Here is a 15180-nt window from a genome sequence, read left to right as displayed (position 1 = left end):
GATTCGATCCCTGGTCAGGGAAGATCCCGCATGCCGCATGGCATGGCCAAAAAAGAGAAAAACAGAGACATGATGGAGACCTGAAGTGACTAGCTGAGGTTGCAGAACATAATAAGTGGCAGAGCTGGGACTGAACCCACATTCTCCAGCAAAAATTGGTGCGTGTTTTCCACTTTAACAGGAGAGAAAAGTGAGAAGCAGTGATTGCCACCATGGAAGTCTCCCTTTATAGCATCTCCTTAGGCCTGGTCTGCTCTGAGGAAGAGCTGCTGGTCCCTCCTCAGAAAGCCAGTGAGGACCTTCCCAGGGTGGGAGAGTGGCAGAGGATCTCTGGCTTCTGTGCCCAGCCCCCAGCAGACCTGTCTAGGGCAGCAGGAAGGAGACTGCTCTCAGACCCTAGGGAGTTGGCTGTGAGATTCGAGTAATTGTCTGCTCAGGGGCCCCTGAGGCTCCCCAAGACTGTTTACCTGCTGCTCTGTGCACAGACAGCCTCCAGCCCAGCTGCTGGGGTTGCATCACCTGCAGCTAAAACAGCCCTGGCAACCAAAAGGCAACACAAGGAATCTAAGACACAGGGACCCAGGGAGCCTCTTTCATCTCCCTGTTGCCTTTTGGAAGCACGGTGCTTCTGCCCACAGGGAACACCCTGTGCGTTTTTCTCTCTTGACTCTGATCTGCTCCTATCCCCGGAATACCTGTGCCCTTCCTTCCCTAAAGATTTACACAGTCCCGTCCCCCCCCCCCCACTCTACTACTCTCTTCCAATCACTCCCACTCGCTACTGCTCTAATACCCCTCTGGGATGCAGGCTGGGGTGCCCTGCTGGTATGTGCCCCAACAGGTTTTTCCGTACCAGCCTCCAAATAAGCCTGGAGCCTTGTCTGACCTGCCCCCACCCCCACGCCCCCAGGGAGCTGGAGTCAGAGGCAGAGCCAGGTCAGAAGCTGGACTTAGAGACTGGGCTTCTGTGGTCCCACCTGGCCCCGCCGGGACGGCAGTGCACAAAGCCTCCTGTGTCGGGGCCGAGCTGCTGAGAGGCCAGCGGAGTTCTCCGCATGGGTTAAGGCCAGTTCCTGGGAGGAGAGATGCTGGGTAGGGAGGTGTTGGCATGTGGGACCCGATACAGCCTGGTCCTCTCCCACATTTGGGAGGGGCCAGAGCCTGAGAGGATAGCTGGGCTGGTCTGCTGGAGAGGTCATCTGACTGGCTGTTCAGCTTGGGCTGCACACACACCCTCTCCTGTACCAGGCCACACAGGAGCTGGTGCCCATACACGGTACGCCACCAGGCTCTGAGGACACCCACTTCGCCCCCAGCGCCTCCGGGTAAGCACTGGACCTGGGCTCTCATGCTGCGGCTGGGGGTGGATGGCGGAACTTGTTGATCACTTGGGGGAGGGAGAAAGGAGTTTTCCTTTTCTAACATGAGTGCCTGCTTCCTTCTCCAGGCACCCATGTACCCACAAGAACACATACTCATGTCAGCTCAGAGATTGCACCTGCTGACCTAAAGATCCCAGCTGGAGACTCTGAGGGTGAAAGGCGCACAGTGGTGGAAGCTCTGTGGGCAGGGCGTGGGGCTTACTTGGAGGCTGGGGCTGAAGGTGGGGGAAAATGCGGTTATCTCCCGCCCCACATACTTAATCCTGCTGCCTCGCCTCGCCTCCCTTACACTGCCCCAGGAACACCCAGCCAGGCCATTGAAGGAAGGGAGGTGACCTCAGAAGGGGATCATCCACCTCAGACCAAGGGCTGGGGAGCCTTGGGACCAACCCTAGAGTCTGGGAGGGTTTGTTTGGTGCTAGTTCTAGCAGCATCCCTGATCAAACTTGCTTCCGGAAGGATGGTGAGTGGTGGGGAAGGTGGAGGCTCGCCTCTTACCCTCCACTTGGGCTCCCAAACCTGCCACGCAGGTTGTTCTTTTTTTCTGCAACAAAGGAGAGGAATGGGTAAAGGGAATCCAGGCTCCGGACCTGGGGTCATAAAGCGGCCCAGAAAGGCTGGGACGTTCCCCTGAATTGGCTCCTGTGTCCCTCCTCCCAGGGCATCCAGTCGCACCATGTCTGTGACCAGTGGGAAGATGGGACTATCCCTGGCTCAGGAGATCCTCAGCCACCTGGGCCTTGCCAACAAGGTAGGTGCTGCTGGGATTGTAGGAATCTTTTCTTTTTTTTTACATCAACACAGGGGCTGGGGGGTGGGACGGGGAATAGGAAAGGGAGACCTGGCCCTGAGGCCATGCCCAGGGCCTGGCCGGGGCACTGGGGAATGGGCAGACTCTGGTACCCCCGTGCTCTTACAGACCGCAGCTTGGGGCATCCTCAGAACCTTCTTGAGCTTCAGTATAGACAAGGATGTGCAGAGGCTGCCAAGGGCCATTGCAGGCCAAGGTGAGCCCCTTCCCTCTGCACTTGGGCATATTACCTTTTAGAAACCAGTCTGTAGACCGAGAAGGAACCCGGAAGGAGGAACTGACGATACTCCATAGAGTATCTCCTGGGCAAGAGAGAGGAGGTTTCACGCTCCTGCTAATGTAACAATCTCATATTATTTTGTAAACATAGAGCAGCTCTCTTTTCCTAGGTTTACAAACTGTCTTGTCAAGAGTAGAGGAGTGAGCTGTGGTTAGAGATAGGTTAGTTGACCCACCAGGGCACCAAAGCTAAAATTTTTGGCCCAATTAATGTCTAGGTGGCCAAATACAGATATGGATTCAGTTGCCAGAATGAGGATGGTGATAACACTAGAAAAAATAGCAAAAGAGCCACCATTTCTTAGGGGCTCCTTGTGTGCCAGGGCCTATGCCAAGCACATTACACATTTCAGTGAATCCTCACATCCACACTCACATCCTTGTTTTATAGATGAAAAAACTGAAGTACAGAGAGGTTAAATACCTTGCCCAAGGTCACACAGCTATTAAGTCACCTAGTCTCCTACAATACACATAATGATCCTATAGGACATGTAACTGCCATGTATCAACTCCTGGTCTATATCATAGGTGTTGGTCTATCCTATAAGCTATAGCATACTCTTGGCACCCAAGACCACCTTTCTCCACACTGGTCAGACTTCGTTCCGTATTATCCGAACTTAAATTGGCGATCTTGGTTTGAGGAATTTCATAAACAGAATCCGGTCATTGTGCTCGTTGAGCTAGGTCTCCTAGTACAACTGTCCCCCAAAACTTATAAATAAAAAAGCTCACCAAAAATTTGAAGATGGAATAGCTTTTTGTATACTGGTTGAGAAACCATCATGCCTATTAACAGCTATTCAAGACAGTACATAGAAGCATTTATTTTATCATCCAGAGATTTCCATTTTGACAGTAGATTACTGTGCTCATCCAATAAAGCCTGTACTTTTATAATGAGTGAACACTAAGATTCATTTGAAGAGTTGTGGTTATCTAAATTCCTGTCATAAAAACAAACTTATACCACAGCAATAAATGATTGTAAAGTATTTGGATTACAGGACTCTGTAATCCAAATACTTTACAATCATTTATTGCTGGTAGACTTTTGGATGTAAATGCCAGATTTATCTTAGAAGTACGAGTCAAAAAATAATACAGGCCTATTTTTCTGAAAAAAAATTTTAAAAAAGGAAAAACTCAATCAAGACACTTCCAAACTATTCTTTTATGAGAGAAATGTGAAAACATAATTGTGATGAATATTTATTCAGAAAAATGACCTTTAAATGACAGCTGATTCAGGACAAATTCAGACCAATCTGAACCATAAAATGAAGGTTCATTATAAAGATCCTAGGGCAGTATGAGATGCCAAATTTATTCTCAAGTAACAAGACAAGAATTATGTTTGATATAGGTTTGGTATAGAGGGTACTTGTACACCATTGGGAATATTCAGTTAATGAGTGACTCCTACCCCAATTCTATAACTATGGAGTAACAAGAGTTGGAAGAAGGGAAGAATGGATACTGGGAAGCATTTGGCAGTCTTCATCACAACATAAAACCAATGATACATGGAATTCAAAAGAGTAGCCATCAGGGAATTCCCTGGCGGTCCAGTGGTTAGGGCTCCTTGCTCTCACTGCTGAGGGCCTGGGTTCCATCCCTGGTCAGGGAACTAAAATCCCACAAGCCACAGCCAAAAACTAAATAAATAAATTTAATTTAATTAAGTGCAAAAAAAAAACAAAACAAAGAGTAGCCATCAGGCCCACTGACAATTAGGTAATGAATGAGTCCAAATAAAATATAGCATCCTGTATTCACTTCATCATTTTTTTTTTGTTTCTTTGTGGGAGTTTATGATCTGTGGGGTTGCCCTAAGTGTAGGTTTCAGGCAGTTCTGCAAAGGGTCTTAGGAGTCAAGTGACTGGGATAACTCTGAAAAAGAGGATAATAGGAAATGATGACAGCACCAGTGCACAGCTCATGACACAAACAGGTTTTTTGCAACCAAAAAAAATTTTTTTTAACATTTCTTTCCTTTTTTTTTTTTTTTTAATATTTATTTATTTATTTGGCTGCACTGGGTCTTAGCTGCAGCATGCAGGATATAGTTCCCTGACCAGGGATCGAACCTGGGTCCCCTGCATTGGGATTGTAGAGTCTTAACCACTGGACCACCAGGGAAGTCCCCAAAATATTTTATTATAATCAGTTATAGCTCATGATTTGAATATGTACTATATCTCTATTATTTCTAAACTGAACCCTCCATTACCATCTTTAACCAAAAGGCAAGAGGCCTGGTGCAGGTATGAGAGAAGGACAGTGATGCTGAACCCCAGGGGTCCAACCAGGAGAAACTGATGTATAAAGATGAGGATAACAAGACGACCCTGGTAGGTCAGGATCAGAACGGGAAGTCACATGACCCTGCTCCCTATCAGAGCCCCATCAACTCAGTTTAGGGACAGGGTGGGTGTATCCTCCTTGGACTTTCTCGAACTTGTAAGTTAAAAACAGTCTTTCTGGATTTCATTCTGTAAATCTTTTTTTTTTTTTTAAGATTTCTTTTTTAAGATTTTTTTTTTTTTTGGCTGCATTGAGTGTTGCTGCACGCAGTCTTTCTCTGGTTGTGGAGAGCGGGGGCTACTCTTCACTGTGGAGCGCGGGCTTCTCATTGCGTTGGCTTCTCTTGTTGCAGAGCACGGGCTCTAGGTGTGCGGGCTTCAGTAGTTGTGACATGTGGGCTCAGTAGTTGTGGCGCATGGGCTTAGTTGCTCCGCGGCACGTGGGATCTTCCCGGACCAGGGCTTGAACCCGTGTCCCCTGCACTGGCAGGCAGATTCTTAACCACTGCGCCACTAGGGAAGTCCCTCATGCTGTAAGTCTTTATAGGTGGCAAGTCTCCTCTATCTTTTCTTGAGTACATGCCCTTGGAGCGAGGTACTCAAGAGCGAGGCTCTAAGCTAGTGGCAGGACCAGGAAAGACGTGGATGGAACAAGTAATTGTCCAGTAATATTCCCCACAGCAATCGATCTTTCCTGCCACATCATTACCCTTACATAATGCATATTTCTCTTTTCCTTGACTCTCTCTTCACCAACACTCCCTAGAATAATTCACCATGTGGCCCAATCCCTAGTCTGTGAGAATGTCACTACCACCACATCCACATTCTCTTTCTTCCTCTACCAGCAAACTGAGACAATTACCAAGTTCTGACGCGTATCCTTATTTCTTGAAGTGAGACTGATCTTCTAAGTATCCGAGCTGAGTTCAAAAGAAATTTGGGAAGTCCCTCTACTCTTCCCTCCAGGTGAGACTTCGCTGGTTCTTAACCTGGAGCCCTGGAGCTTCACCCCTAACCTCCACACTGCACACAGTGGAGCATAGTCATGTCCTGGAGAACTCATGGGTCTTTGGTGAATTTAGTGCAGGACTCCAGGCACCACACAATCTCTGGGCCAGCACGAGGGAGAGGACAGAGTGCCTAAGCCATAGTGGTGGTGGGTCTTTCTAATACTTGACTTTCTTGTCTGCAGAACGCAGTGAAAGGGAACTGCCGGTCAGCCCTACTAGCCCTGTGCAGGGCTGAAGACCTCTGAGACCTCATCCCCATATGACCTTCAAGAATCTGAGATTCCCATGTATGGGTGAGCCTGCAGGAGACCAGCTGGGCCTCCAAATAAGATAACCCCTCACTTGAGCACCACATGTTCCAGCTTCTTGTGGAGTCTGGAACTCCAAGTTCCTCTTAAATCCCTTAATTTCCCTCATTTCAAAGTGATATCTGCACCTGGGTCCCCTAGCTCTGTCTTGGGTATGCGATAATGGGATCTCTTTGATAGTTTCTGCTCTACTCATTCTTTCCGTATTCTGGCCAGCACATCTCACTGATATTTGAATTCTTTTGGCAAACTTCACTGTCATTTGTGTTCCCTGATTGAAGTTTGGGTGGAGCAGGACATGGGCTGGGAGGAGGCCTTGAAGCTGGAGGTGCCTTTCATGTTGGATATTCAACAGGAGTCCTGTTTGAGGCTCTAGACTGCAGTTGTCAACAACCCCCCTCCCCTCGGTGTCTCCCCTCCCCCCCATTAATCTCTCTTCACCAGGAAATTTCAGGTAAAATAATTGAGGACCAGGAACCACAATGAGGTCAGAAATGGTTAAAGGTAGCAAGGGACCATCTGTATGACCTGAGAAGCAAGCAGAGGATCAAGCTACCCCTCCCCTGCACGGGAAGATTGGGTTATCAGGGTGCACAATCCCCAAATTCATCTGTCCAAATCAGGAACTTGGAAACCCACCTCACAAATTATAGTACTACTTCCAAAAGAAGACCTACCGAAAACAGATAAAAAACAAAAAAGGAAAAAGCAGGCTTTGGCTCCCCCTGCTGCTTGTATTAGAAATGACAGGCCACCCCCTCACACCTTTTTACCTCCCCCTCCCCCTTTTTGCATTCCTCAGTTGAGTCAAATACTTAACCCCATAGCTGCAGGGTAAGGCAAACAACAGACCTCAGGAAAGAAGTTTTATTTCCAATCCCCTAGGAAGGCATTACAAATAATGGAGATAGAAACCCAAATTAAACCCTGAAACAAACAGATGGATACGGGTGGGCCTGCAGGAGCAGAAAGTAGGGGAGATGGGTTCTAGACAGGAACCTCACCCTGGAGCCTGAGTCTGTATATTAATGTGACTATTCTGGGGAAAGGGAGTTGGTAATCAGAAATCCTCACCCGACCAACCCCAATGTTGCCCAGGATGGCTGGGAGGAAGAGGAGGCAGCACGTGAGGGCAAAGACGTCACCAACTCTGACCTTGGCATTTACTGCCTGCTCTGATCCCCAACATTCCATAAATAAGTTACCCTGCATATCTCAAGTTGAGCCAGGGAGCAAGCAAAATAGCCCCAGCCTCTGCAAGCGGAGGCAAGGCAGCCTGGCACTGAGCGGGGCTACAGGAGGACACAGTCGGACTCTTGCTTCGGCCTCTGCCGACGCTCGGCAGCTGGGCGTCCAAATGCAGCTCCTCTCCCCTGTATCAGATTTAACAATTGGTCACCCGTCAACTGTGGAAGAGTCCAGGACAGAGACTCTAGATGGAAGCAGGGTCAGGATTGGGAGAGGCAGTGGGGAGAGAAAGACAGGAAGGGACCCAGGGGAGAGGGACAGACAGGAGAAAGGCCCCGAGGGAAACCTTGAAGGGACATGGCAGGAATAACAAGTGTCTGGACCAGGGGAAGCAGGAGTGGCACACTGAGGATGTGGGAATGCTGGAGGGGCAGCGCTAAGGGCAGGGGGAGCAGACCCACCTGTGGTAACAGGGCACGTGCTGCCACGGGCTGGGCGGCTTGGTGCTGTTGGTACTCCTCTTGCTGAAGTTGCTGGGCCAGCTCCAGGTCGCTAAGACCCAATGTGCCTTGCGACGGCTGCTGCTGCAGGGACAAGGCGATCAGGTAGTCCTGGAGAGAGGGGAAAGAACGGGGATGGTGAGGGAGGCTGGGGCGGGGGGATGTCCAGGCTGTGTTTAGGTTTCCAAACCAGCCTTTCCTGGGAGTTCCCTGGCAGTCCAGTGGTTAGGACTCTGAGCTTCCACTGGCAGAGGGCACGGGTTCAATCCCTGGTCGGGGAACTAAGATCCCACAAGCTGTGTGGCCAAAAAAATAAATAAATAAATAACGACAACAAAAAAAGCAGCCTTTCCTCATCCTTCCAATTCTCCAGCTCCTTCTCCAGAGCAACACATATAGCCAAGTTTTTTGTTTGTTTGTTCTTTTGCGGTACGTGGGCCTCTCACTGTTGTGGCCTCTCCCGTTGCGGAGCACAGGCTCCGGACACGCAGGCTCAGTGGCCATGGCTCATGGGCCCAGCCGCTCCGCGGCATGTGGGATCTTCCCGGACCGGGGCACGAACCCGTGTCCCCTGCATCGGCAGGCGGACTCTCAACCACTGCGCCACCAGGGAAGCCCCAGCCAAGTATTTTACCTCTGGTGCCAGAGAATACACACCAAGTGCTGAGATGGTCCGAAAGGTAACAGAGGAGAAGGGCATGGCTGTCATATGTCACAGTCTCTAGATAATAAGATGCAGGCAGCTCGCACCTATGGCAAGCAGCTCTCTGAGGCGGACATGCTCTCTGAGCCGTCCCCAGAGACCCCACACACCTGGTCCACCTGCCGCTGCTTTTCTGGGGAGCCACTCCCACCTTCTGCTCCAGGTCCCTTGCCTAGGGAGTGACTTAGGTGAAAGTCAGAGTCACAGAAACAGCTGTCTCCGTCCACGTTGTGCAGGCTCTCCCACACCACTTGCTCCTCCTGTAGAAAGCCCTGGTCGGTGACCAGTAGGTACAAGTGACCCTGCAAAGAGGAGGACAAAGTGCATTGGTGGGACAGGTGACAGAGGCACCTATCTGAGATGCACAGAGACCATTGGAATCAATCGGTGTGCTAGCTGGAACGTGTCAGTGTGAGCATGTGGATCTTTTATAAATATGCGCGGCTGTGGGGAGAAGGAAGGGCTGTCTGAGTCGTGGTCAGCTGGGTGTGAGTATGGTGGTCACTGTGGTCAAACATGGAGTCCTCGGGCTAAAGTCCCGCATACAACCCTGCTTCCTATCCTACTTCCCATGGTTCTCTGGGCTCGCCTGATGGTTATAAGGATAAATCCTTTGAGAACCAACGACCTTTCCCTCTTCTACTCAATTCCTAGAGAGCTCAGACAATTTTTAGCTTTGGAAAACTATAGTATTGTTCAAAAATTCCACTGCCCCTTCCTGGGAGAGGATTTACACTTTCTTGTCCCACTGATGGCAGGCTTACTCCATATGGCTCGCTCTGGCCAGTGAGATGTTAGCAGAACTGACATTGTCATTTCCAGGCAGAAGCACTAAAAGCACGCATGCGGTGTGTTCCCCACCCCCACACTTTCCCCTCCTATGTTCCAGATAAAGGCTGTTTTGTCAGCCTGGGCCCCAAAGTGAAGATGATGTGGGACAGAGCTGCAGCCAATCTGCAGTGGATGTGCAACATGTGTGAGAAATAAACCTTTGGGGACTTCCCTGGTGGTCCAGTAGGTAAGACTCCGTGCTCCCAATGCAGGAGCTCGGGTTTGATCCCTGGTCGGGGAACTAGATCCCGAATGCATGCCTCAACTAAGAGTCCGCATACCGCAAGTAAGAAGTCTGCATGCCGCAACGAAGATCCCGTGTGCCGCAACTAAGATCGGCACAGCCAAAATAAATAAATAAATAAATAGATAAATATTTTTTTGAAAAAAGAAATAAACCTTTGTTGTGGTAAACCACTGGGGTTCAGGGGTCATTTGTTATCACAGCTTAATCTACCTTATCCTGACTGAAACACTCATCCAGAAGAAAAAGGCATGAGGGAATGACAGCACTCCAAACCCCCACCTCCTAAACCCTCATCACCTTGTGCTTAGTCATAGTGCTAAAGTGGTTGTTCCGGAAGAAGACGCTAAGTTCGCCTTCCTTGGCAGCTGTTGTTAGCTCACACAGACCATGGTAGGTCAGCTGTGCAGCGGTGGTCTCCAGGAACTGCTCTGCAATCAGGCCTGGCAGCAGGGCACAAGAAAGGGGGGGGGGTAGCTTAAATGCAAAGTCCACGGTAGGATCATCCAGAGAGCCCCTGTCAAAGCCCTAGGGGTCAGCCCCACCTTGTGAAATCGCTTCCTTGAAGCCTGGCTGTATTCGTTCATTCAACAGATTCTAACTGAGAAGCTACTTTTTGCCAGGCGTCGCACTAGGTACCGGGGGATACGTCAGTGAACTAAATAGACAGTTCCCCAAACTCCCTCTCATGGAGCTCACATTCTAGTGGGACTTGGTGGTGGGGAGACAGACAATAAACACTAAACCTAAGTAGCCATCATTCCCTCCCCATAAGATCCACAGAAGAGAAGGGAGGGAGGTCACCTTCTGTCACGAGGTTGGTGTCACTGGAGTGCTTGCAGGTGATGATCTTCTCTACCAGTTGGTTATAACTCAGTTTCCCAACTGCACTCACAGCCTCAGGACTCTGCATGAGCAGCGGGGTGGGGTGGTACCAAAAAAATGGAGATCTTTTACAGGAAGGAAGTGAAGCAAGCCCACAAAGACTGCAAACCCTATGACCAAAGCTTCCTGAAACTTTTGATGTCTGAAGAATTTACCTATTTCCATATTGTTTGCTTGTATTTGAATGTTACCCCCCAGAAAGGTGAAAATTAAAGGAATTCTGCACTGGATCCAGCCTCTAAACCCTAATCCCCTCCCAAGCCAATCTACTCCCTACCTCCCTAAACCCCTCCACACAAAATTTTGCTTCTCTCTCAGCTTGAGCTGACTGAGTCTCACTTGCGCCCCCTACCCTCACCTGTGGATCAACAAGCCAGCCATGGTACAGAGGTATGCCTAGTAGGTCAAAGATGCTGCACTCAGGTGTATACTCAAAATCAGAGACACCTGTGAATCGCACATTGACATCCAGACCTGTGGCCAGTTTAGGCAGCACTGTCATTGCATCGTCCACATTCTGGGGTAGAAAAGAAAATAATGGATAGATCAAATCAACACATGTATATTTTAAACTTACACAGTGCTATAGGTAAACAAGGATATACTGTATAGCACATGGAATTATACCTAGTATCTTAAAATAACCTATTATGGAATATAATGTGCAAAATACTGAATCACTACTCTGTACACCTGAAACTAACACAATATTATAAATCAACTATACTTCAATTTAAAAAATAAAATAAAATGGAAAAAAAGAACCTGACACAGTGTTATATGTCAATTAAATCTCAATAAAACTGGGGAAAAAAAAGAAAATGATGGCTATTCTAGCCTCCCCTCCCCCCCCCTCTACTCCCACCTCCAGAAAAAAAAAAAATTTAATCTTGTTGCTTTTCTTCCCTGGTGTTCTCTTACAATGGAAATTCCTCCCTTGTCTCAACCCTTCTTTATCTTATGTAAATGAACATATTTTCTAGGACAGAGATACACCCTCCCCCTCCTGCAGAAAGAAATTATGGTTCAAGGAACCCTCCTGAGAAGCATCAGAAAGGCCTCTCTTAATAGCCTGGGTGTCTCCTTATAAGCCTGCAAACCCCCATGTCCACAGACCTTTCGCCTCACCTGCTGAAAATTAAGCTGAAGTCCTTCTGACTTCTCTTGGGGCTTGATGGATAGAAGGCAGTCTCCTACAAGACAGGATTCCTTATCAGCTTACCCCACCAACAGTCCCAAAAGCTGCTTCCTATTCTCCAGGAGAATGGAGGTAATGTCACAGAACCACAGATTTTCACAGTTGCAAAGGGCCTTAGTTTCTCAGAGGAAGAAATGGGCCCACAAAGGTGAAGGGTACACGCAAGGTTCCATGTGAAAGCTAAGGGAAGAACTGGGGTGACGACCCAGGACTCCTGACACCTTCACTTTTCCTTTTCATTCCCCAGCCTTGCAGAGAAACCCCACAGATTTTTACCTTCCCTGCCACATAAGATCCCCGCATGGGAGTCCCTCAACACTCTGGATTTCTGGCTGAGTAGATAGCACTGGAAGATTTTGGGTAATTCCCCTTCAAGGCCCAGTCACTCACCAAGATGGGCCATGAGCTCATCTGATGCGATCACTTCCTTCTGAGGTGGCAGCTTCACCTGGAGGCAAGGAATGACAAAGTGTTAGCCAGGTGTGTGCTTTCCTTCATGGAGCACTGAAGGAGGAACCCATAGAAAGGCAGGGGGAGGGCAGGGGTTGTCTAGCAGTCAGGTGTGGTGGAAAAGAAAAGCTTGCAACTGGAGCAAGGGAATGAATGTGGAAAACTGCAAGGCATTCCCATTTGCTAGACAGTAGAAGACAGAGGAGTAGGACAGATCATTGTTTTGTTTCGTTTTTAACGAATATCTTATCTCATTTGTTCAAGCTGGAGAAGTAGGAAGAATAATCTGGAAAGTTTGGCTTGAGAAAATCAGAAAGATCAAGGTTTTCTGAGCCCCCATCCAAGCTCTCTCTTACCTTCCACTGAAGAAAAAGGATGTTCATGATGGCGATGAGAGGGCAAGGGCCGTTAGTGCTCTGGGTGATGATGGGTGTCCGTTCTCCCTTCCAGGGGATCCACTTTACACAGTAGAAGTCTAGCTCAGGTTGTCGGGCCCTGGGGGACTGGGGAAGTTCTTGGGGCCAGGAGCAGGCCCCCACTGTCTCTACCTCAGGCTGTGTCCCCTGGGCTGGCCCTTCTTGGCTTGAGCTAGCATCAGGTGGAGGCGACTCGAGGTTATCCTGGCCCTGGGCTGGCAGCAAAGCTTCATCTACTGGCTCCTGTTCTCCAGCTGCCCCATCAGCCTCTTCGGCATCCTTGTCCTGAGGGGGCTCACTGGGTTCTGACAGGACCTCATCGTTTTCAGGGCTGACCACTTCCGCAGTCCTGGCCTCACCACGGACTGGATGCTCAGGCTGATGGTGTTCCATGGTCAGGAGGGGTCAACTGAGGGGAACCAAAGGACTTTATTGTCCTCAGGGACTGGCTTAATCAAGGCTTGATATGCAAAAGAGAGAACGATCCAATAAGAAGGAAATCATTGGGCTGGAACGCAAATAGAGCCAGAAAAATCTTGGAAAAGGAATGTAGTGCAGAAGGCTCGGTTAGCGTCTGTTGGCCACTCCTGGCTACAGGTAGTACAGCTTTGGGGTAAACAGAAGGGCCCCAGGCCGGGCTCTTTCACCTCTAACTTGCTGTGACCAGATAGGACCAACGAGGGTACAGGACTTTCAGGCTTGGGGGGGATGATTCCGGTGGGATTGAAGACATTGGGTGGCGTCAGCTTCCCTGAAACAGGAAGGACAAGGAATGGAGACAAGACAGAAAGGGCGGGTAAAAGGAGAAAGAAGAAAAAGAGATGGAGAAAGAAATGTTAAAACTATACTAATGATTATTAATACAGTGATCTTTAGCTCACCCTGTAATAGGCATCATGTCAGTAAACCCCACCATAGCCAGAATGAGAGTAATTCCTCTGCCCTACCCGAACCCTGTCCCTTGGCTGTTCAGGAAACATCCTGAGCACACATGGCTTATATCCTTAGGGCCATCTTCTCTCTGCCTCATCCCAAGGGCAAAAAGATGAACAGTCATATAGTGCTTGGGGTGAAGAATAAAGAGAGTCAATACCATGCCCCTAAAGGTGAAACACTGTTGAGAAAGAAGTCCTTCTCCTCAAAGGACTCCACCTTCACAACTCCAGATTTACACAATCGCAAACCACAACAAAAAGATCCTGGGAGGAGCTTCCTGTAGGCTGGAGAGGGGAAATGCAGGCCCTGGGGACTTGAATCAGAGATCAGTTCTGATAAGTAATTTCAGATTAGACGTACAAAACACACACACATACACACACACACACCCCCCACCCGACCCCATTCTTCCAGTAAGCTTCTCTTGAGAGCTAGAGTTGGGATCAGCGACGTCTCCTCAGTTCCTCTATGCTCCGAAAACTGCCGAAACCCAGAGATACTCTCTTGCCCACTACATGGAATATAAAAATACTGATTATTGATTTCTGTAAAACAAAAAATGCTCTGTCTCCACTCCTCTACCTGTGCATATGTTCTTTCCATCTATTCCCATCTAGGTCATTTTAGATGTCAACTCTGGACCTGTTTAACCCGCTCTCTACCAGCAGCACTAAGCATAGACATTTAATTAACACCATGGATCGTAGACAATAAAAAGCCACAAACCCTGCCCCCTGGAAAACATTTCCCTTCAACCGCCTTACTTCCCTCACCCCCTTGATCAGGGTGAGAAAGGGGGAGAAATTAAACTTGTCAGAAATCTTTTCTCTTGCTTCCGCCTAACCTGAGACTATGCTTCCTTTTGTAATCCGGCAGGAATTTAGGGCTAGGGTAAAGCCTGGGGGGTGAAGTTGAGGAACAGAAAAGTTACCGAAATAAGCCTAGTCACCCAGATTGATCATCCTCCTGATTCAAATATAATTTATGCTAGCTGCATCTCATTTACATGTTGTTGATTTCGAATCATAGCAGCAAAAATTGCCTGCAGGCCTTATGCTTTTTTTTTCCCTCTCTCTCCTTTTTTCCTCCCTTCCCAAATGACACTTAGGATGAGCCTTAGAAGCAGAAACCAGAGCCTGGGACACTTTTTTAAAAGCTTGGAGAAAAACAGCGCTTATTTCTTAGCTTTTCTGTCCAATGCCAGAAATGATCAATAATTAAGCAGGGGTTGGGCCACTAGCTGGCCAGGCCAGTGGTATCCAGGAGCTGGATACCAGAGGGAGCTGGGTCTCAGAGAATCTGGGCAAAAGGCTAAGTGGGCTAAGTCTTCAGAAGAGGGGCCAGAAGTGTGATGGAGGAGTTCCACTCTACAGGGGGCATGCCTGGTGGGTTGGGCATAATGGAGTATTTCAGAGCAGGAGAGACTCTGAGACTCATAGGTTCTCAAACAAATCAGGATTTCATGCTTTTCCTCTTTTCTTAACTCAAGTCCTACACTTTCTCTCCAGCTGGAATTATCCTCTGGTGGCGGTAAGGGAGTCAAAAGAGCCCTGGACCCTCCCTATAGCCAGAGGCAGTAAATAGCCAAAAGTTGGAAGAAGCATATAAAAGTTGGAAGAAGCATATAAACCGGGTATGTAGCTTCAAGAAGACACCCGTGTCCCCTGCCCTGGCTCCCCAGGAACTTTACTCTCCCCTCAAGTGCCTGACTGTCCCACTCTAATCTC

General features: G+C 48.6%; 2 protein-coding genes across 5 annotated transcripts in view; one reads left to right on the top strand and one right to left on the bottom strand.

The window, feature by feature from the left end:
• The first annotated feature begins 212 nt into the window (after positions 1-212).
• ANXA9 (annexin A9) lies at positions 213-7102 on the top strand. Its single transcript, XM_089908038.1, is given in 8 exon segments — positions 213-308; positions 1193-1325; positions 1448-1562; positions 2052-2133; positions 2302-2389; positions 5639-5710; positions 5713-5750; positions 5977-7102. Coding segments are annotated over 8 exon segments (687 nt in total). The 3' UTR covers positions 6040-7102.
• The window catches only part of MINDY1 (MINDY lysine 48 deubiquitinase 1), a 9280-nt gene continuing 1055 nt past the window's right edge, over positions 6956-15180 (bottom strand). Inside the window, exons 2-10 of one of the 4 annotated variants that reach the window (XM_022564258.3) lie at positions 12458-12926; positions 12042-12099; positions 11582-11646; positions 10812-10970; positions 10373-10475; positions 9869-10011; positions 8604-8795; positions 7752-7901; positions 6956-7475 (exon numbers count right to left, since the gene is read on the bottom strand). In XM_022564258.3, coding sequence (XP_022419966.2) covers positions 7395-7475; positions 7752-7901; positions 8604-8795; positions 9869-10011; positions 10373-10475; positions 10812-10970; positions 11582-11646; positions 12042-12099; positions 12458-12910 — 1404 coding nt within the window. In that variant the 5' untranslated portion in view covers positions 12911-12926 and the 3' untranslated portion in view covers positions 6956-7394. Of the gene's footprint in view, positions 7476-7751; positions 7902-8603; positions 8796-9868; positions 10012-10372; positions 10476-10811; positions 10971-11581; positions 11647-12041; positions 12100-12457; positions 13269-15180 lie in introns of all 4 variants that reach the window. The other 3 variants (XM_022564259.3, XM_022564260.3, XM_089915895.1) reach the window with 3 other exon arrangements.

This window comes from Delphinapterus leucas, chromosome 1 (genome assembly GCF_059928025.1).
Source record: "Delphinapterus leucas isolate spDelLeu-1000000601 "Yukka" chromosome 1, BTC_Dleu_Yukka2, whole genome shotgun sequence".
NCBI classification, from domain to species: domain Eukaryota; kingdom Metazoa; phylum Chordata; class Mammalia; order Artiodactyla; family Monodontidae; genus Delphinapterus; species Delphinapterus leucas.
Note: the sequence above shows the minus strand (reverse complement) of the source record. Positions and strands in the feature narration are given on the sequence as shown.